Raw genomic sequence first — 23,341 nt, forward strand, 5'->3', positions numbered from 1 at the left:
AAATAAGACCTGTTACACATAAGCAACTGTCTCAGAGGTCAAGCAGGATGGCAGTCCTCATATGTGGGCAAATCTCTAGCTACAGACTGGCCCAAATAAAGGGGAAAACAACAAAAGTGCAATGGGCACAAAACTATTTTCATTGGCAACAAGACTTTTTCCTTTTATACCTTACCTATGAGGGGCAGCCTGCAACAAAAACATGGGCCCTAGGAGGGAGTGGAGTTGGATTCTACACCTCAAACAGATTCCACATGACCGACTGGCCAAACCTATGGACATGTCAAGAATATCTGTCCAAACAGTAGCATGATATGAATATGTGGCAAGAACTCCATGTTGCAGCCTTGCAGATTTCCTCCATGGGGAACTCCTTGATGCTGGAGTCAAAGAGGCGGAAACAGATGCCTTCTTTGAGAGGAAAGACGCAGACGACAGGAATGGAGAAGCCTAGTGGTTAGAGCAGCAGGCTTTGAACCAGGGAGACCAGGGTTCAAATCACACTGCCACTCCTTGGGACCTTGGGCAAGTCACTTTACCCTCCGTTGCCTCAGGTACAAACTTAAATTGTGAGCTCTCTAGGGACAGAGAAATGACTACAGTACCTAAATGTAATCTGCTTTGAAGTAGAATTTAAATAAATAAATATCTCTGGTTCCTATATGATACTTGATGTGGAGGGCGTGGAATGCTCCCCAAATGCTGATGCATCACCCGTGTCCAGGGCAGCTCACTGATGTCAAAGCCTCTGATGCCAATGAGGCAATCTTTTGGAGCCTGAAGTGCTTTTCTATCAGCTCCAAACTGGACTATTGTTCTTTCAGAGTCATGGACTCACACAAGCATATGCCTCCAGAAGATATGCAATGCCCCCATGTACAGGTATCAATAGTCTGGCAGTTCCAAGGACGCCCACGGTGCCCGAAGGCGGAAGCTCTGCGGCACTGATGCACCACTGGGAGCTCCACCGCACCAACACACTGCATTGATGCCCAAAGGAACTGATGATGGTCGGCGTCCTTGATGGTTTCCCTCGGCTCAGCTATCCGCCTGAAAGAGTCAATGCTGCAGGCTTGATGGCATCCATCACCATACCTATGGCTGATGCTAACCTCGACAGTAACTCTGGTGCTCGGCAGCACAGATAGTGCTCGAAGACCTGTGGGGCCAATGATGCTGTGTGATCCAGTGCCTTTGGCGTTGTATGGTGGCTCAGTGTACCCAACAGCATCAGCACCCACTGCACCCAACAGCATTATGTCATTGATAGCACACCTTGATGCTCCTTGGTGTCCCTTCTGGACACCATAAAGGGAGGGAGCTCGTTGGTGCCCCCAATGCAGAATAGCTTTGGGGGCACCAGGCCGATGGTGATGCAGCCCATGTCAGCCGAGGGCTTCCATGGTGCTTGAAAGCTCTCCAGACCCCAGCGATCCAGAGGTCAATGGCCTTGAGGATGACTAGTAGCTTGATGGCAAACTCGATGCCCCCTGACAGCAATGGTCGACATAGTCGAGAGCAGCCATAAATGACATCGCTGGCAAACACACCAGATAGCCTCCTTGGCACTCAATGGCATTGAGGGCAGCTTTGATGGCATCGAGGGTAACCATGGTGCTTGATGGTAGTCCTGTTTCCCAACATGATCCAAATTGTGATATCAAAGGTCGGTGCTACTACTCCACCACTTCGATGCCTATGGCATTCTTCTGGCTCGATGGTGTCTACGGTGCACGGCAGTGCATGCCAAGCCTACAGCATGGAGGGGCTCCTGCCCCCAGCCAGGACAATTGACAGCATGCACAGTGCTCGATGGCCTTTATGGCATTGAGGTGGTCCCACACCTCGATGGCGTCAAGGATAACCATGGCACTTTATGGCAGTACTGGTACCTGACGTAGTTCTGACAATGGACAAGTCAGACCATCGGCGCACTGGCACGAGTGTTCATGAGCAACTGTTATTGGACATGGCATCAAAGGTGCAGCAGCAATGCTGCTTGCCCAGGCTCCTGCTCACCCTCTCTCACAAAGAGATTGCACTGCCAGCACTGCAAGCAGGAGGGGAGGCTATGTCATCCAGGGCTTCAGCTGTGGTGACTAGTTCTTTAGAATGTGGGGAGGATGAGCTCCCCAACTCCCCCCCCCCCACCCCACAGGAGCAGTCCGGTCCTCAATCCCTTCACTGTGCGAGCCTCCATCGATACCAATCCATCAGTGAAACGACATGGAACTCCTGCCCGGGTAGAACCAAGGCAAGTCCCCAGCCTCAGTGGCCTATACGGATCACCCACAGACTGCATTCTGTCAGTACTGTCAGCACCAAGCATAGGCACAAAAGCAGACAGAGCAAGAGAATACAGAAAATAAACTGCAGATGCAGTTGTTTTTTTTAAAGAATAAAATTAGACTCTGCCAGGCTGCACAGTGACTAAGGCCTGCCATGCAGCTGGCAGAAAGTTGAAAAGAAGAGAAAATAAAAACAAAAAGTACCTAAGGAAAAGAAAAAAACCCCCCAAAAAACCAGCTGCAGCTCCAGAAAAAAAATCTCACAATAAAAATTGGGAGGAGAGAGAAAAGCTGAATACTGTGGCCACACAGCTCTGGGGGGGGGGGGGGGGGGGGGAAGAGAGCGAGGGACTCTGCCTAGGGGGTTGGGTGATAACTGCAGCTGCACATGCTCAGTAGGGCATGTCTGAAAGCCCTAGAATCTTTGAGTTCAAAGTAACAGGCTAGGCTCCATCCGATGACATCATGTGCGAGGACTGCCATCCTGCTTGACCTCAGAGAAACCCCTGTATCGTTCTTGGAAACACAATACAATCATTTCAATATGGTTTCAGTTTGAACCACTGCTCCATGCAGGTTACCCTAGTGTTTTGTTTCCCCTTCTTGCCAATAAATGATCCTTCATGTTTATCCCATGCTTTTCTCAATTCTGCCACCACCTTCAGGAGGGCATTCTATGCCTCCACCACCCTCTCTATGGAGAAATATTTTCTGATATTGTTCCTGAGTGTACCCAACCTGTAGCTTCAAGCTGTGACCCCTAATTTTATAGCTTTCTTTCCCACTGGAAAAGTTTGTGTGTTAATATCTTTTAAATCTGTATCATATCCCCATTGCCTCTCCTGTTTCATCATATTCCAGTTGCCTTTCCTCTCCTGTAGAGTTTACATGTTCAGGTCCTGTACTGCAGCTTGCCTCCTATTCTGTCACACACAGCAACAGTCAGCCATAGTCACAAACAATGTTCCCTTTAATTTTTAAAAGGCTACTTGTGCAAAGGTTTTTGTGCAACTTCATAAAAGCAGAGTTCAATCTTCTGCACGAGCCAGTATAATGGAAATATCATCTGGATTTTTGGGCGCACTGGGGTAGATTTTAAAAGGATGCGCGCGGGCGTACATGTGCATGTGCTACCCGGCGCAAACGCCAAGTTATAAAATCAGGGATCGGCGCACGCAAGGGGGTGCACAATTGTGCAACTTGCACGTGCTGAGCCACGCAGCCTTCTCCTGTTCCCTTCCCCCTAACCTGACCGTCGCCCCCCCCCCAGCCCTACTCTAACCCCCCGCCCCAAATTTTTTGTTTTACCTTTTGCGCCTGCCTCTGGGCAGGCGCAAGTTGCGTGCACCGGCCAATTGCCGGCACGCGATCCCCGGCACAGCAGCAAATGGCCGCTGTGCCAGGAGCTGCTGACCCCACCCCGGGACCTTTTTGCAAGCCCCGGGACTTATGTGCGTCCCAGGGCTTTATGCGCGCCACCAGGCCTTATTAAAATAGGCCCAGCATGCGTAAGGCCAGTTACGCGCATAACCTTTTTAAAATCCGCCCACTATATTTTGCCATGTGTATGCGCACACGCACACAGCTTAGAAGAAACAGTGGTCACAGGTAGTGCCATTTTGTATGGAGATTCCTGTACCATCAGTCAGAATGACTGCCAGCAATGGAATAAAATAATTTGTTTTAAAGGATGACATCAGTTTCGTCAAACTCCCAACATTTGCAGGAATTGTTTGAAATGATTTAGGAGGCAAACAAAACCCTTCGGCCAGTCAGAATCCTCAATTAAATTCCTGAACAAAACAGAATTCATACCAAGTTTTATGTTTAAATTATATACATCAACTTTCACAACTTATAGTAAGCTGTCTCAGTAAAGCTTGTATACTTATAATGTCATCAGAACTGCTGCTCCTTCAGATGTGCTAGCTAGGCACATTTAAAGATTTTAATTCATGCCCTTTTGCATCTGAAATATGCACTGAAATATTTTAATGCACAACTTGGATGTGTTATTGCATTTATAAAAATGACCTAGGGCAAACGTAACCCATAGATTTGTGTTTAAAATATAAACATTTACTTTGTCCTTTTTTAACTGCATATTTAGCATCTTATTTGAAATCTCTGTGGAGCTAGCACATGTTGTGATGTCATCTGGCATAGTTAAAGTTGCCTTGCCATTGGTTAGCATTTCACAAAGTGCTGACTTATGCATTAAGGGATTTTAATGCACAGATGCACGATGCTGGCTGACAAATCTCGCTGCTTGCTCAACCGTTTTACAAATTTGAAGAGTTTTATATACCGTTATTCGGAAAGCCATCACAACGGTTTACAAAGAGAATACATTTTAACAAAGAGGTTTTAGATATCAAAACATGTTGTAATTACAATAATGATAAACATAACCAAGTAAGTCTCTGCAGATATAAGGTTAAATGTGGAGGGAGGTTAGTAAGGTTGAGAATTAAGGTTATGAGTTCATTTGAGAGTTGGTTTGTGTAGATGATTGTGGATCCAAGAAGAATTTACGAAACAGTAAAGTTTTTAGGTCTTTTTTGAAGGTTTTTATATTGTGTTGAGATCTTAGGTCTTCAGGTAGATTGTTCCAAAGATTAGGGGAGGCGATGGAGAAGGCTCTCTCTCTAGTTGTTGTTAGGTGAGCATCTTTGACAGTGGGGATTGATAAGAGGTTTGAATTGCTGGAACGTAGGTTTCTTGAGGGGTTCTGTAGAGATATGTTAAGGGTTTTAAGTCCTTGATGATCATTGTTAAGGACTTTATGGATGATAGACATGGATTTGTAGGCGATTCGTGCAGTGATAGGGAGCCAGTGTAGAGATGACAAGATGGGTGTAATATGGTCATTTCTTTTTGTTCCAGTTAGGACTCTAGCGGCAGAGTTTTGAAGTATTTGTAGAGGTTTGAGGGATGAGAAGGGTATACCTATTAGAAGGGAGTTACAATAGTCGAAGGTGGAAAAGATAAGTATTTGAAGTACAGTTCTGAAATCATCAGTGTTGAGAAATGGTTTTAAATGTCTTAGGGTTAGGAGTCTGTGGTAACCTTCTTTGGTTTTGTTTAATATGTGGTTCTTAAACGATAGGTCTTTGTCGATGATGACTCCGAGGTTCCTGGAGTGGGATGAAGGGATTATAGTTGTCATGTGTTTGTCAGGAATTAACAGGGGTGGTGGAGCTGGGTTCTGTTTTTTGTCCATCAATATAATTTCGGTTTTGTCAAAGTTGATAATGAGTTTTAGGGAGTTTAGGAGTTGAGTATGATGGCAGATAAAACAAAGGTAAAACAAAGAAAGAGTATGATGGCAGATAAGGACCATTAGGGCCATCTAACCTGCCCAGTTTATTTTCTGATTCAATGCAGTTGATCTCTTGCTTTCCCCTCCATTTCTTTCTAACTACATAGAGATCCTATGTGCATGTTCCGGGCTCTCTCAATTGCAGTTCTGTCTCTATGACCTCAACTGGAATCATTTTAACACAGAGTCTTGTGATTCTCACTGACAAATCACAATACTTGGTCTTGTGTAAAGGATGTTTATGTTCATACTTTTAAAGCATTTTACATGAGTTACGATATAAAATGGTTCAGATATGCCAAGCCGCATCAGCAGCTATAAGAAAATCACATTGTTGTAGGCACTCCTGCTTGCATTCTTTTCTCTGATACCAGGAAGAGAGACTAAGAATAAAATTATATTTTATAGTCACACTTAAGACACAAAGATGTGTGTGTCTATTGGTAATAACATTAATCTTCCTAACGCAACCACATGGCTCCATGAACAGTCAGTCCTTTCCAACCTCTTTTCCCATTCCCCCAATGCCTTGAAAAAACAGGACTTAATTCTTCTGACTTGAGCGTCAGGTGCACATTCTATACGTGTGTGTGTGTATGTATCCAAAGCCTTACCCTAACCTGTATGAAACATTTTTTTTACACAGACTGCCACTATTGCATGCAAATCTCTCTCATACAAAATTCATTGTGGATAGCCTGAAAACCAGACTGGCTAAGGGGTATTCCAGGACCGAGTGCGCTACACCTCATTCTTCACCTTCTGGGGTGCGCGTAGCTTCAGAGCACCTTTGCCTTGTTGCTGGCCTGTAGAGACGTATAATGCCCGTTTAGTACTTACTATACTTTCCCAGGTGTCTTTGCTTCATTTGCACTGATGATGAAAAGTGGAAAAAGTATAGAAAACAGGCAGCCACTGTTATAGGAAAAAAAGGGAACAATGAGGATGATTACAACATATACTAGAATCAGCATAAAATCATAGCCATTTCACAAAATACCTACTTCATTGATAGTTCAGATCTTTACAAATAACAGAATAGTTTCTCAACCTTAAGGTTCAATTTCTAGAGGTTTCTTTGGCCTTCATGACACGTGCCAGCACTAATAAGGCCATGTAACATGACTAGCCAGAGAAAGCCTAAGCATAATGGCTCTGAATGCCTTTCTACAAGCTGCATATTTCTTTGCTTTGAATGTTGTTGCTGGTCAATTTTGTTTTGACTATTTCAAATATTTTTACTTTCTTTAAACATTGCTTGCTGCTGTATATTCTTCTGATCAACTGTCTTATTCCTATAGCTTTCCTTGCTTTGAATAATTGCTGCTGCACTTTTTGATTTGTGGGAATACTGCTTCCTGCAATTATTTTTTTTTTCTAAATATTATTTGCTATTTTTTTAAATTTCTTTAATATTTAGAAAGTTGAAGGGGCTTGCCACTTACAATTTTTCCCACCATACACTTCACCCAACCATCCCTGTGGCTGCTTTTCTTAATTTTCTAAGGTCATAGGCAATGCCCCCAGGATCCTTTGAGTGTGCAGAAGCAGGAGAAACCCCATAATTAGCAAATTTACATGATTGTGCAAGCAGATTGTAAAAATTAACAAATGTGAAGCTTTTCCACCTTCCAGTTTAAGAAAGCTTCGGGGTGCCTGCATTCAAGCTCATCTCTCTCTCTGCTTCCTGTCTAACTCCCTCCCCCTCACAAGCAACCTGGTAACAGGAGGGGTGAGCAACTGAAGCTGAGGCTGGAGCAAACAGGGTAAAGGACAGAAGAGGCACACTAATCCAGCCCCTCCTCTCCTGTAGGGAACAGGAGAGGAGGGGGTGAATTTGGAGAAGACAGAGAAAGCAGTTAGAATATTTGACTCTTCAAAGGTCTCCCCCAAGTCAAATCAAAGATGATTTTGATATTTCGGGAAGAAGCAATGTTCCTTTAGAAGAATTAATACTTTATACAAAGAATCTTAGTATAGTTGTATATCTGCAACTGTTAGTGTCTCACAGCTGGCAGAGAGGACATGTATTTCAATTCACTTGCATTACAGCTGATAAGTTTCAAACTTGTCCTAATTCAAACCCTTTTTGTGTCTATTACCTTGTGTCCAATATATGCGAACATATCTTTCTGTGTAACAGCATGACAAACTGCTAATGCCGAGGGCTTTTTCAATATACATAAGCTTATATATTTGAAGCGATAAGAATTTCCTCAGGAAAATATTGAGTGGTTGCACTGTATTTAAAATTTTTAAAAATTACATTTCACAGGTAAAAGTTTGTAACATATATGTTTTAACTTGATAAACAGTTGATTTTTGTACTTGGTAAATTTTGAATTTGTATAAAGTTTAAATATTTAAAACAATGTGAGAGATTTGCAAAAATAATTGACTTTTTTGCATAGTCAGATGTGAATCTTTATGCAAAATTATGCAAACCTGTCAAATAATTACTGCAGAATTTTGTCAAATGACAAGTGAGATGATCATATTTGCAGAAGACACAAAATTATTAAGAGTAGTTATAACACAGGAGGATAGTGATAAATTGCAAGAGGATCTTGTGAGACTGGAAGATTGGGTGACCAAATGGCAGATGAAATTTAATGTGGACAAGTGCAAAGTGATGTATATAGGGAAAAATAACCCATGCTATAGTTACATGACCTTAGGTTTCATGTTAGGAGTTACCACCCAGGAAAAAGATCTAGGCGTCATAGGGGACAATACATTGAAATCTGCTCAGTGTGCTGCAATAGTTAAAAAAGGAAACAGAATGTTAGGAATTATTAGGAAGGGAATGGTGAATAAAAGAGAGGATGTCATAATGCCTCTGTATCTGCTATGTTTACCTCTCATGGGATGGTCCAGTGAGCGGTTTCATTCACCAAACCCCACCAGTCAGACGCTGCCGCTGCTTGCGGAGGGAAGTGCTGCCGGCTCTTACTTTGTTCCTAGGCGTGCACAGTATGTTAGGTTATGAAGGACCCACAGTGGGAACCCATGCTCTTGGTGCCTCCTGATGTCGTCACATGGCTGGGTGTTTAAACTCCGGCCATGCAACTGGGAACCGCCTCAGTATCATTTCACCTTGTTTGGTTACAGGAGGGGTGAGCAACTGAAGCTGAGGCTGGAGCAAACAGGGTAAAGGACAGAAGAGGCACACTAATCCAGCCCCTCCTCTCCTGTAGAGGAGGGGCTGAAGACTGTCCAAGCCAGTCTTCAGCTTGCTTTAGTCTGTCTTCAGCCTCAGCCACGTCTTCAGCTCATCCTCAAACTTAAACTTGTCTTTGTCCTTAGCCTTGGCTGGTCCTTTAGTCTTCACCTGCTCTTCAGTTCTGACCATTGTTATAGTCTCCTGGACACTGTCATAGCCTGGCCCGTGTAAAGGTTTGTTTGCCTACTGATGGTGCAAGCCTTGTGGCTCCGCCCTAAGGATTGCATCATTTGTGCCTCAGCAAGAGAGGCTCACGCTCACAGTCTCTTTCAACAGTATCACTCCATGGAGAAAAACGACCAAAATGATAAACGGGCTGGAACAGTTCCCCTTTGAGGAAAGGCTAAAGAGGTTAGGGCTATTCAGCTTGGAGAAGAGACGGCTGAGGGGGGATATGATGGAGATCTATAAAATCATGAGAGGACTAGAATGGGTTAATGTAGGTTGATTATTTATTCTTTCAGATAATACAAGGATTAGGGGGCAAGCCTTGAAGTTAGCACATTTAAAACAAATCAAGAAACTTATTTTTGACTCAACGGATAAGCAGCTTTGAAATTTGTTACCAGATGTGGTTAAGGCAGTTAAATTATCTGGGTTTAAAAAAAGGTTTGGACAAGTTCCTGGAGAAGACCATAAACTGCTATTAGTCAAGTTGATTTAGGAAATAGCCACTTCTTATTACTGGCATCAGTAGCATGGGATCTATTTAATGTTTGAGTACTTGCTAGGTACTTGTATCCTGGATTGGTCACTGTTGGAAACAGGATGCTGGGCTTGATGGACCCTGTATGGCAACTTCTTATAACATCATCCTCCTCATCATCATTTACTTTTATCATGCTTGTTCAAAGTGTGTGGCATTAAAATTATAAGAGATTGGGGCATTTGTCCAACAGCAAGTTACAGTATATAATATATATATAATATATATAGTTTTATATATATATATATATTATGTTAAGCGGGGTACCGCAAGGATCAGTATTGGGACCAGTCCTGTTCAATATCTTTGTGAGCGATATTGCGGACGGGATAGAAGGTAAGATTTGTCTTTTTGCGGACGACACTAAGATCTGCAACAGAGTGGACACGCCGGAAGGAGTGGAGAGAATGAGGCGGGATTTAAAGAAGCTGGAAGAGTGGTCGAAGATATGGCAGTTGAGATTCAATATAAGTCTAAATACGTTAGGCTATGAAATTTTTCAATATGTGTGAGTAGTACCGATTCCGAAATATCTATTTTTTCTCATAGGCAGGTGACTCTCATAACATCCCGCTAGCTCATTGGCATATCTGCTCTTGAGCCGCATCAGGGATCATTTTTAATCACTGGTCATGATTTTGCCCATGTTTTTATTTATTGCTAGTTTTTTACTATTTGTTCTTTTTCTTTTTAAGTAAAAATTGTACTTCCCTTATGAAGCTCAATGTCCGCGGAGGGCAATGCCCTTCCAATCACTTTTAAATGCAGTCCAGAGTTCAGTTCTTTCGCGTCCTGTGCTGCTTCAGGAACCTGTCTGGCTGTATTCACGTGTGCCAAAATTTCCTTCGGTTACACTTCGATATTGCCTCGCGAACGTGAGATTCACTTCGTCGCGGTCTGGGAGAAATTTCACGTTTGCGAGGCAATATCGAAGTGTAACCGAAGGAAATTTTGGCACACGTGAATACAGCCAGACAGGTTCCTGAAGCAGCACAGGACGCGAAAGAACTGAACTCTGGACTGCATTTAAAAGTGATTGGAAGGGCATTGCCCTCCGCGGACATTGAGCTTCATAAGGGAAGTACAATTTTTACTTAAAAAGAAAAAGAACAAATAGTAAAAAACTAGCAATAAATAAAAACATGGGCAAAATCGTGACCAGTGATTAAAAATGATCCCTGATGCGGCTCAAGAGCAGATATGCCAATGAGCTAGCAGGATGTTATGAGAGTCACCTGCCTATGAGAAAAAATAGATATTTCGGAATCGGTACTACTCACACATATTGAAAAATTTCATAGCCTAACGTATTTAGACTTATATCATATTGGACTCGTTGGCTAATTGATTGAGTTTTTTGATATATATCATATATAGTTGAGATTCAATGCCAAGAAGTGCAGAGTCATGCATATGGGGAGTGGAAATCCAAATGAACTATATTCGATGGGGGGGAAAAGGCTGATGTGCACGGAGCAGGAGAGAGACCTTGGGGTGATAATATCTAATGATCTGAAGTCAGCAAAACAATGTGACAAGGCGATAGCTAAAGCCAGAAGAATGCTGGGATGCATAGAGAGAGGAATATCGAGTAGGAAAAGGGAAGTGATAATGATAATATTGTAAAGCTTGTTGCTAAGTTATGTTACAATGTGAACCGAGGTGATGTTTTGCAAACGTGCCTCGGTATATAAAAAACCCTTAAATAAATAAATAAATAAATAAGTGATTATCCCCTTGTACAGGTCCTTGTTGAGGCCTCACCTGGAGTACTGTGTTCAGTTCTGGAGACCGTATCTCCGAAAAGACAGAGACAAGATGGAGGCGGTCCAGAGAAGGGCGACCAAAAAGGTAGAAGGTCTTCATCGAATGACTTATGAGGAGAGATTGAAGAATCTAAATATATACACCAGTAGCTATAAAATTCATCAGATTTGGAGGACCAGCAATCCCGATAGATCCTGTCTACCATGGACCATGGAACACAGCCACAGAAGCCTTCTTAACCAACCCCTCTCTGCATTAAAGCTTGCAGACTGGCTACGCCTTTTTTTTTTGTGCAGCTGTTCAACTTCCTGCTTCAGCATTATTACCTGTGACCATCAAACTAATTTTCGGCTCTCTCAGTCTGTTCCCGATCTTGGAGGGCACTGCTGCCAGCAATGCTAATGTGTCCAGTGATTTCTGGCTTAGTAAATGTCTGAACATTCTCCATACCTGCTATGCAAGCCTCCAAGTCACCCTTATGTGCCTTGCTGTCCACTTGACCACCAGATCTACTTCTCCAGGTATTTCGGGTTCTTTCCTAGGGGCACACTTATGCCACCTCCATAGCACTGTCCAAGAAAAATTAAAACTACCTGACTCTTAAAAAAAAAAGAAGGGCAAATCTTAAGAACTCATATCTTAAAAGTCTTGCTCTTAGCCAATGCATGGACTACCTGTTTTCTCCACCCCTTAATGTAAAGGCATTACACACCGGGCAGTCTTCTTTGCAAGAGTCAAGGAGACACAAAATACAAGTCTTTAGAGATCTGTACCCATTTTAGGTAAAAATACTTACAAATGACCACCCGTATGAGGATTGGTAGCCTGAGCCCCTAAACTGCCATTGGGGACCTCAGGTACCACCACTATGCCCTATACCCGCTGTCTCTGGTGCCTCTCATGGTATCCCAACAGATCTGTATTCAGGAAGGAGACAGACAATCCTCTTGTCCAGATGGAACACATCTTGACCTTCAGCACCTAGAATTCCCAAAATGGCTTCTAGGCAGAATCCCCAGAAAAGCTTTTTTACATTTATCCTCAGGAAGAGTGGAAAATCAGAGTTCCCCAAACAACTTTACCATCTTCTTGAGACTTTATCCAAAAGGAATCCTTCCTCTTAACAGAAGTTTAGACAAACAAGGCTTGGACACTAAATCCTTGCTTAGTTTCATAACTGAAGAAAACACTGGGCCACCACCATTGTAGTCCAGCCTTAAGCCAAAGTCCAAAACAGGATATACGAGAAGTCAGCCAAAAAACAGTGGCCCCAGGACCACACGGACTCCGCCTGATTGGGCCATCTCTTTGAACTCATGATGATCAAATTTGCCAATGACATGAAATTATTCAAAGCTACTAAATCACAAGAGTATTGTGAAAAATTGCAAGAGGACATTGCAAAATTGGGACACTGGGCATGCAAATGGCAAATGAAATGTAATGTGGATAAGTGTAAAGTGATGCATTTAGGAAGAGTAACCCAAGTTATAGCTATATAATGCAAGGTTCCACATTAGGAGTCACTACTCAGGAAAAGGATCTGAGTGTCATTGTTGATTATACATTGAAATCTTCTCTGCTCAGTGTGCAGCAGCAGCTGAAAAAGCAAACATAATGTGAGGAAATTATTAGGAAAGGAACAAAGAATAAAATAGAAAATATCATAATGTCTCCGTATCGTTCCATGGTGTGATCTCATCTTGAGTATGTGTGCAGTTCTGGTCACCACATCTCAAAAAGATATAGCAGAATTAGAAAAGGTACAGAGAAGGGTGACCAAAATTATAAAGGGGATGGAACAATTTCCCTATGAAGAATGGCTAAAGAAGTTAGGTATCTTCAGCTTGGAAAAGAGAAGACTTAGGGGAGATATGATCTAGGTCTAAAAAATAATGAGTGGAGTGGAATGAGTAAATGTTAATCAGTTGTTTACTCTTTCAAAGAGTATAAAGTCTAAAGGGATACACAATGAAGTTACTAGGAGATACACGGAACCACCACTGAGACCCCTCCCCCCCTCGACACAGGAACACGCCCCCCCACCCAGCACCACCCGGGGAGGGCACTAAACAAGGGCTCCAGACCTAGGCGCCGCGTGTCGTGCGCACAAAGGAGCACAACAAGGGAGCCTGCCCCTTTGTGCGCCCTGCAGTGAGCTCCGTAATACACAACGCTGACCCACCCTAGCTCTCTCCACAATCAAACATGACTATCCACCCCATCCCCATCTGCTCTGGCAAAGGCATCTACAACTTACTCCAAAACATACAAACATCAGTCTCATCTACAACACCAAAACCAAAAAGACACGAACGATGCCTCAAACACTCACAACAACTCAAACTTCTATAGCAACTGCATACTATTCTCCTTCCTACTATTTAACACCCAATCCATTGTGAAAAAAATCCCAATTCTCAACGATCTCCTGGATGACATGAAACCTGATTTCATTGCAATAACTGAAACCTGGATAAAAAACACACTCTGAACTAATTAACAAAATCAATAACACAACCTATAACACATTCTCAATACCTAGACCCAAAAAGAAAGGAGGAGGGTTAATGCTAATCGCAAAAAAAACCCTACAGTTGAAATTACTCCCCACAAAAATATGCCCACCCTATGAAATCGCAATATTCGACTCGCCCAAACTACAAATCTGTCTAATCTACTGCCCCCCCCCCTCAGCATACTAGACCACAACTGCTCCCCAATAATTGAATTTCTTATGATCAACATCTCATTGAACAAACCCATCATCTTAGGTGATTTCAACATTCATATGGACACCCTCCCCCACCTGTGAAACAATCAACGCACTCTCTACACTGGGACTAAAACAAATCATCTCCGGCCCAACACACAGCTGGACACACTCTGGACCTCATTTTTATCAACACAGACAAATGGCTAACCTATAACACACATATAACCAAGATCCCATGGTCGGACCACTCCCTGATCCACTCATATATGACCTGCAACTCGAAGCTTTCAACTCCATGTCTCCAACAACAATCACATACCGCCCCCCATTTAATCTCAAAACCCTTCAAGAAAAACTCCATTCCGAACTAGCAAACCTAGACCTATCCACCTCTGAAAAAGCCACAACCTCCTGGCTCAAGATCACCAACAATGTCGCTGACAATATTAACCCCACTATTACAAAAACAACAAAAAACCCCTCTCAGCAGAACCAATGGTACAATGCCAGCATCAGATCTGCCAAACGAGAACTAAGGAAAAAAGAGAAAACATGGCGTAAAAAGAAATCAAACTCATCTCTAACCGCTTATCGTACCTACCTATCATACTACAAGAATCTGCCTTTTAACATTCAGAAAAAAACTCAAGACGTGGCTCTTTCACCAAGCCTTCTCTGATCCCCCAGACAATCACTAGTTGCCCTTATTCTTTACCTGGACGATGGTCTTCTCTTCTCCTGAATGATGGTCTCTGGCACTTCCAGGTTAAAGCACATTATGCTTTAACCCGTATTCTCTATTGTATTATTTTATAATTACTACCTGCCTTAACATCTTTCCAGCTGTTTAAGCTTCCAAGTTCTTACTCCTTGTTGAATGTAACTTTGCCTTTTTCACCTCAATTGTTTAATTATTTTAGTTGTCGCTTCAGTTTATACCCTTGTTCGATGTAAACCGATCCGATATGGTTATTACTATGAAGGTCGATATAAAAAAGTGTTAAATAAATAAATAAAAGAATCTGATTAATAACTCAAAAAAAAGAATTCTTCACAAAAAAAAAAAAACAAATCAATAAATTCCAACACAACCCCAGAAGGTTATTCACCATCGTACAAAACCTTACTAAAACACCCAGTGAGCACAAACCAACACCAACCAAAAACAAATGCAATGAACTTGCAGAATTCTTTAAAGACAAAATCAATAACCTAATGAAAAACAACCTCACCGACAACATTCAGAGCATCAACATGCAAACCAAAAAATTCCCAACCTGGTCAAATTTCGATCTAGCCTCCATGCTCGAAATTAAAACAATCATAAAAAAAATGAACCCAGGAAATCACCCCCTTGACAGCATCCCAATACAAACGATCAAAGCCATAGAAACTACCGTAACTGAAGCCATTACCAACATCATAAACATATCACTCACAGAAGGTTACTACCCAGACTGCCTAAAATCTGCAATAATCAAACCCATCCTAAAGAAGACCAACCTGGATCCTGAGAACCTACAAAATTACCATCCCATCTCAAACCTTCCACTCATTGCCAAAATAATGGAAAAAGTCGTCCACATCCAACTAACAGACCACCTCGAAACCAACAAAATACTATATCCCACACAGTTTGGGTTTAGGAAACACCTCAACACCGAAACCCTACTTCTCTCCGTAAATGACACAGTACTCAAAGGCTTCGACAATGCAAAAGCTACTTACTAATCCTACTAGACCTATCAGCAGCATTCGACACGGTGAACCACTCAATTCTCCTCGACCGCCTAACTGAACTAGGGTTAACCGACAAAACACTACTCTGGTTCTCATCCTACTTATCCAACAGAACCTACCAAGTCAAATCCAACAATGATCTCTCTGAAAAAGTACATCTAAACACAGGAGTTCCCCAAGGCTCTGCCCTTTCTGCAACCCTCTTCAATATATACCTCCTACCGGTTTGTCAGTTACTAGCGAGTCTAGACCTAACACACTTTCTGTACGCAGACGACATCCAAATCCTGATCCCGATTCAAAACTCACTGGATGAAACATACAAGAATACGGCAGCCTACCTCACTACAATCAAACAATTACTAACTAAAATGAAACTTGTAATAAACATCAATAAAACTGAAATAATAATCCTTGAAAGAAAAATCAGATCAATTCCTCCACCATCACTAATAATAGAGAATCAAACAACTGCCATCTCTCCAATCTCTCATGCACGCAATCTTGAAGTCATCATCGACAGCGAATTATCCTTCAAAAATCACATCACAACAAAAATAAAAGAAGGATACTTAAAACTACTAACCCTGAGACGTATAAAACCCTTTCTAAGCCCCGAGGACTTCAGAACAATACTCATTCTCGACCAGTGCAATTCTCTACTACTTGGTCTACCCCTCTCAAGTATTCGTCCCCTCCAAATTCTACAAAATTCAGCAGTCAGACTCCTAACTGGAACAAAAAAACACGAACACATAACCCCAATTCTGACATCCCTACACTGGCTTCCAATTAAATACCGAATCGAATACAAAATATTAACCATTGTACACAAACAGATACATGAGAAATGAACCAACTGGTTAAGTGAAGAGATTAAACCCCACGAACCACACAGAAACCTGCGCTCTGCCAACAAAGGTCTCCTATCAATTCCTCCCCACCGATCCATACAACTTACCTCTATAGGCGAGACCAAGCAATCTCCCTCGCTAGCCTCAAACTCTGGAACACACTACCCACTGAACTAAGACTACAACCCAACCTGAAAACCTTCAAGAACGAACTTAAAACATGGCTTTTCACCAAAGCCTACCAAGACTCACACTGAAATTACCATATCCCTCCCGCTACACAATATGACAGACCTTTCCCCATCAGAAAGACAAGCACACTACCAACTGAACTGAGCAACTATACATTTCACCCCTTTCTTCTGCATCACCGAAGTGTATTTGAAACCCTCCATGATCAACCAATTTGCCACACCAAAGTTATGACACTACCTGAAACAGCTTCCCAAATATTCTTTGTTACTTACACATGCTTTATAATTTAACCTTTGTTTTTTTTCTTCTAGAACATAACCTATGTTTATAATAACCTACGTTTTATATTATACTTTTGTTCTATACTTATACCCTTGTTACCCTTGAAAAATATCCTCGTTACATTGTATTTTTCTACCAGCCTATTACAAGAAACCCACCCCCTACAATAATTAACACCACACCTCTTGAATCATATAATCTTGTATCATATAACCTTTCCTACCTCCACAACCCTCCTACGTAAAATCTTTAATCATGTTAACCCAATGTTAAAACCTTTGTAAACCATTGTGATGGCAATACCGAACGACGGTATATAAAATTCTATAAATAAATAAATACAATATTTTTTACTCACTGCATAATTAAGCTCTGGAATGTGTTGCCAAAGGATGTGGTAAAAGTTATTAGTGTAGCTGCATTTAAAAAAGGTTTGGCAAGTTTCTGGAGGAAAAGACAATAAACCATTAAGACGGACTTGGGGAAATCCACTGCTTATCCCTGGCATAAGCAGGATGGAATCTATCTACCCCTTGGGATCTTGCATGGTACTGTGACCTGAATTGGCCACTGTTGGATACAGGATGCTGAGCTTGATGGACCTTTTGATCTGACCCACTATGGCAAGTCTTATGTTCATATGTTCTTATGAAATGCTGTGACAACTATATGCCTGCTCCAGCCTCCATGCAACTGTGTACTATAAACTGCAGGGCCCTTCTGAAGGCCTGATAAATTAGGGGAATCAATCTATCCTAGATGCCCTTAAGAGCTGAGACCCCTTTTATAGCCTCAAAAACTTCCTGGTAACTATACTTGGCTACATGTCCTTATCAATGCTCTTGTGGACACTGAACTAGGGAATAATTGGTAGCAGAGTATTGCCTGTACTCAGAACCACAGAAGGACTTACTCCCATCACTCTAAGGAAGTCCAAAGCCTTTCTTATGCAGCAGCAGGAAGGTTTTAAGCAGGCTTACTCAGACCTGCCATAAAAGCAGTCTTCCTTCATGTTATCACTTAAATAATGCACTGATCAGTCTTCCTCTCTCCACACACTGTCTCAAAGTACTTGCTGCAGACCCTCCCTGAGAAAAGGAGGGAGGGGGCAAATAAATACTGGCAGTTTGTTTTTTTTAAACAGCTCTATACAATTTGAATAGGAGGAAGGGAGATCTGTTGGGATGCCAGCCTCAAATACTGAGGTTCAACCTCTCCCATTTAAAGAAATAATCACTAAACATTGAGAGGAAAGACTTATTAGTCACTCATGAAGTCTGTGTACAACACTGCACAGCGGTACGGCACAGATCCAGCTCAGTTCTCAGCCACTGTGCTTTTTTTTTTTTTTTAAATTTCACTTTGCCCATAGGTTCTTAGGCCAATCACAACGGAAAGATCAGATTACAACAGCACTCTGATAGGCCGACTACAAGTAGCCAATTAGCATAGATATACAAAAGCCTTGTGGACCGCTCGTGATCAGTAATGCGGGTTATTTTCCTAACTGCAGAGCATATTTTTGGTCTGAATGTTACTGCCCTCTGGCCAAGGATTTTATTTCAGCAATTCTCCTTACAGAGAGCAGGCAAATGAGAACAAAGCAGAAGCTACAGCTATTATGCAAAAAGGAGAAATAGGAAAGGAGGAGGAGGAGGAGTACGATAGAGTGCAAAAGTCATCCATTGCTCAACCAGCAGTGGATCACACCAGCAGATCTGATGCCCCAGGAACCTCCTCTGTTCTTCTTGGACAAGGCTCTTTTCAACTGAGGGAGGATTGGACCAGCAGGCCTGACACCTCAGGAGCCAAGACTGTTCTTCCTGGAGAAGGCTTTGCTCAACCAGAGAAGGATCGGACCAGTAGGCATGACACCCCAAGAGAGTCTCTGTTCTTCCAAACATCTTCATCCAGCCTCAAATGTTTCACTCTCAGCATAGGATGCTTGCATACCAAATGCTGGAGACAGATTACAGTGAGGTCCAGCATAAGACCCTATGAGGGGTGATGTCGACAAAAATGTTCTCTGTCTTCATCTACTAGTAGGTCAGCATAAACCTATGCATCTGGACTGGTCTGGCTACATGAAGAGGAGGGCTTATTTATTTAGTTAGTATCATTTATCGCTTTCCTGATTAAAATTTGCTCAAAGTGATGTACATTCTTTAAAAACACAATAAAAAACAAACAATAGAACAATATACGGAACTAAATACTACTTATCTAATCCTCATATTACTTACTTCATCATCAAGCAGAATAATTAGATGTTACATTAAAAAGCTGCAGACATTAACCATGTCTTCAGCTTTTTCCTAAACTGTTTCAAATCTCTTTCCTCCCTCAAATCTAGAGGGAAAGCATTTCATAATCCTGGGACAGCCCTACAAAAGAGCGATTTTACATTCATGAGTGGCGAGATTCACTGTGCTTCCAAGAAGACACTGGAGTAATCTACATAGAGTGGCAGTAACAATCCTAAATAGATGGCCTGGGGATAAACTGTACAGAGTAGCAGATGACTAAAACAACTGGGTGTTTATCTGCTGTAATTTATTATGTTTTGGCAGAAGTAAGGTAAATAGACTGGGCATGACTACTCCCTGATGAAAACCAGGTAGAAAGGCATAAAGACATAGGCTAGATACAAGGGAGTTAATACAAATCATTGAAAAGCAGACGTCCTACCTGACAATATAGGAGGATTGCATAGCTGTGAGAAAAGCCAGCGGCAAACCGAATCCAAAGTAGTAGGGCCAATTCCGTTCAATGTTCGATAACCGCTGGTGCATCTCAATCCCTGCTTACCCAAAATGTAAGAGCAAGTTAGACACAAGAGCTTACTTTTCCACTTCATGACAATATGCACCATAAATTAATGTTGAAAACACCAAATAAAAAAACACATGCACCTGAAAATAAAAGCCATTAACATGGTCAGTGACACCTGCATCCTAAATCAATTCAGAACAGGCCTTTTGTTTGTTTTAATAGAATTTACATTATACAGTCTAGGAAAGTGATGGCGAACTCCAGTCTTCAAGTGCAACAAACAGGCCAGGTTTTCAGGATATCTACAATGAATATGCATGACAAAGATTTTCATGCACTGCCTCCACTGCATGCAAATCTATCTCATGCATATTCATTGTGGATATCCTGAAAACCTGGCCTGTTTGTGGCACTTGAGGAGTTCGCCATCACTGGGCTAGGATGTCAATATTCAGTGCTGTGGTGAGCAGGAAGATAGTCCAGGTAATTTTGGTTGGGATATTCAGCAAGACTTAGCTGGCTAAGTCCCCTGATGAATATACTTGGCTAAAAGTTACAGAGATAAAGTTGGGCAGTTAAGTTACTCAGCTCTGAATGGCGTTTGATAGGTTCTTATTTACTTTACTGAAATGAAACAAAGATCATTGGTCACACCAAAGGTCCATCAAGCCTAATATCCTGTTTCTAATATTGGCCAATCCAGGTCACAAGTACCTGGCAAGATCCTAAAAGATCGATAGATTCCATGCTGCTTATCCTAGGGGTAAGCAGTGGATTTTCCCAAGTCCACCTTAATAATAGTTTATCGACTTTATGTATTTACTTGATTTATATTCAGCTTTTTGGGCACTTCAAAGCAAATTACATTCCGGTACTTTAGGTATTTCCCTATCCCTAGAGGGCTTATAATCCGGGTTGGTAACTTTAAAACAAGCATGTGGGTTCCTATATTTATTTATTTAAAGAAGTTTTATATACCACACTCTACAATGCGGTTAGATCGAAGCAGTTTACAAGTCACATACATAATAATAAAACATAAAACCAAGGAGGGTATATAAAATTAAAGATCAGTCAAAAAAACAATACATCATGTGAAAACAAAAGAAAAACAAATTCATTCCTCACAAGATGGAATACAGTAAATGATCAGTCAGGCACTGACTGTTTTAAAGCAATGGAACACAGGTAAGTTTTCAGACTTTCCTTAAACTTCTTAAAGTTAGAAATTAGCCTGAGGGAATCAGGCACAGAGTTCCAGAGAATAGGACCTGTAACCTAAAAGGCATGCCTTCTAGTGAGTTCAAGCCTAGCTAATTTGACTGATGGAAGAACCTTGAGAAGATTTTTATTCATAGGCTAGAGCATAACCAGATTGCGGATTTCTTATGTAGATGGTTATGAATGATGGTGAGAATTTTATACCGTATTCGTAAGGACACTGGAAGCCAGTGTGATGAATAACGGACAGGAGTTATGTGTGCTCGATAGCTTTCACTTACGAGAATATGGGCAACAGTGTTTTGAATTAATTGTAAAGGGTGTACGACGTTAACTAGAAGGCCCAAATATAATGCATTGCAGTAATCTAAGCAGGTATATGAAGTCATTAGAGTACAGCAGAGGTTTGAGTCATTTCAACAAATGAATCTTATAGAATGAAGTTTTTACTACTGAAGAGATGTTCTGAGACATAGATAATTCTAGGTCTAAAATAACTCCAAGATTATGGGCTCTAGCTGTTATGGGGATGGACTGACCATCAAAGGATAAGTGACTTGGTGGACGACACAAGGATTGAGGAATAGTGGATAGGTGTAAAATATCAGTTTTAAAGATATTGAATTTTAGACTGTTGTGGGATAACCAAGAGTTAACCAAGCTAATACAAGATTAACAAAAGGTAGAGTTTTGGACCAGGAAATACTGTAAGGGATGAAAAATTGAATGTCGGTGTAAATTTTGAAGTCTACATCTGAACCTGCTAGAAGATGGCAAAGGGGAAGTAGGTAAATGTCAAACAGTAAGGCTGAGAGAGATGATCCTTGTGGGACGCCTGAGGGAATAGTGTACCATTCAGAATTACGTAAGCCAATGTATGCATGGACATACACTGGAATTTTAAATCATGCGCCTACCGCATGTCAAGTGTGCTCCTAATTTTAAGCTTTGCTTGAATAACTTCATATATTTTCCTTAGGAACTTGTCAGCTTTAATGCGCGAGGTAAGTGGATTTTAAAACATGCTCATGCAATGGACATTCCCAGTTTTAACAAGTAGTCCACCAGTTTGCCCGGTCCATCGCGAGGTCTTCCAGACCTCTCTGGCTCTTCAGCCTGTACTCTCCTTAGTTGACCTGGACCTCTCACCCTGTCGTATCAGGCCTAAAAAGCAATTTCTGCAGACTTACACCTCATCAAGAGCAGCAGTAAATATACATGGCTAACAAGCCATTGCTCACTGCTTCCGGTTTTAAAATACAGATTTATGTGCATAACTGTTGGCCCTGCCCTGGAATGGCCATGCCTGGTCCTGTTTCCACCTTTTTTTTTTTTAAGCTAGTGCACTCACATATACGTGTGTAATTAGCAGCTTTTAAAATTCACATCGCTTATTTACGGCCCACATACTTGTGCATATGGGCCTTTTAGTGCGAGCAACGCTTTAAAATTCACCCATAAGTTTGTACTTGAGGCTACGGAGGGTAAAACGACTTGCCCAAGGTCAAAAGGAGCAGCAATGGGATTTGAACCCTAGTTTCCCTGGTTTGTAGCCACTGCTCTAACCACTAGGCTATTCCACTTTTCTTCCAGAAACTTGTCTAAACCTTTTTTAAACCCAGCCAGACCACAGCTTTCACCACATCCTTCAGCAGCAAATTAGAGTTTAATTATGGGTTGAGTAAAAAAATATTTTCTCCTATTATCTTAAATGTATCACCTAGTAACTTCATTGAATGTTCTCTAGTCTCTGTACTTTTTGAAAGTACAATTCGTGTTTACTCGTTACACTCTACACTTTATTTTATAGACCTGAAATCATCTCTCTTCTCCAAGCTGAATAGACCTAATCCTTTTTAGCCTTTTCTTAATGAGGAATCATTCCATCCTCTTTATTATTTTGGTAGCCCTTCTCTGTACCTTTTCTGATTCTGCTATATCTTTTTTGAGATGTGGTGACCAGAACTGCACACAGTACTCAAGGTAGGGGGGGGGGGGGTCACATCATGAAACAATACAGAGGCATTATGATATTCTCTGTGTTATTCTCCATTCCTTTACTAATACTTCCTAGTATTCTATTTGCTTTCTTGGCTGCGGCTGCTGCACATCAAGTAGAAGATTTCAACATATTATCCACGATGACGATTAGATCTTTTTCCTGGGTGGTGACTCCCAAAATGGAACCTTGCATTGTGTAGCTATGATTTGGGTTGCTCTTCTCTACATACATTACTTTGTACTTGTCATCTTAA

General features: G+C 41.6%; 1 protein-coding gene across 8 annotated transcripts in view; it reads right to left on the bottom strand.

Moving 5' to 3' along the window:
• The window catches only part of EI24 (EI24 autophagy associated transmembrane protein), a 141,153-nt gene that overhangs the window by 19,291 nt on the left and 98,521 nt on the right, over window positions 1–23,341 (bottom strand). For 7 of the 8 annotated variants that reach the window (XM_029572313.1, XM_029572310.1, XM_029572316.1 and 4 more), the window contains 2 exons: window positions 19,782–19,893; window positions 6,451–6,525 (listed from right to left, as the gene is read on the bottom strand). In XM_029572313.1, coding sequence (XP_029428173.1) covers window positions 6,451–6,525; window positions 19,782–19,893 — 187 coding nt within the window. The remainder of the gene's footprint in view (window positions 1–6,450; window positions 6,526–19,781; window positions 19,894–23,341) is intronic. The other variant, XM_029572317.1, reaches the window with a different exon arrangement.

This window comes from Rhinatrema bivittatum, chromosome 12 (assembly GCF_901001135.1).
Source record: "Rhinatrema bivittatum chromosome 12, aRhiBiv1.1, whole genome shotgun sequence".
Taxonomy (NCBI): Eukaryota; Metazoa; Chordata; class Amphibia; order Gymnophiona; family Rhinatrematidae; genus Rhinatrema; species Rhinatrema bivittatum.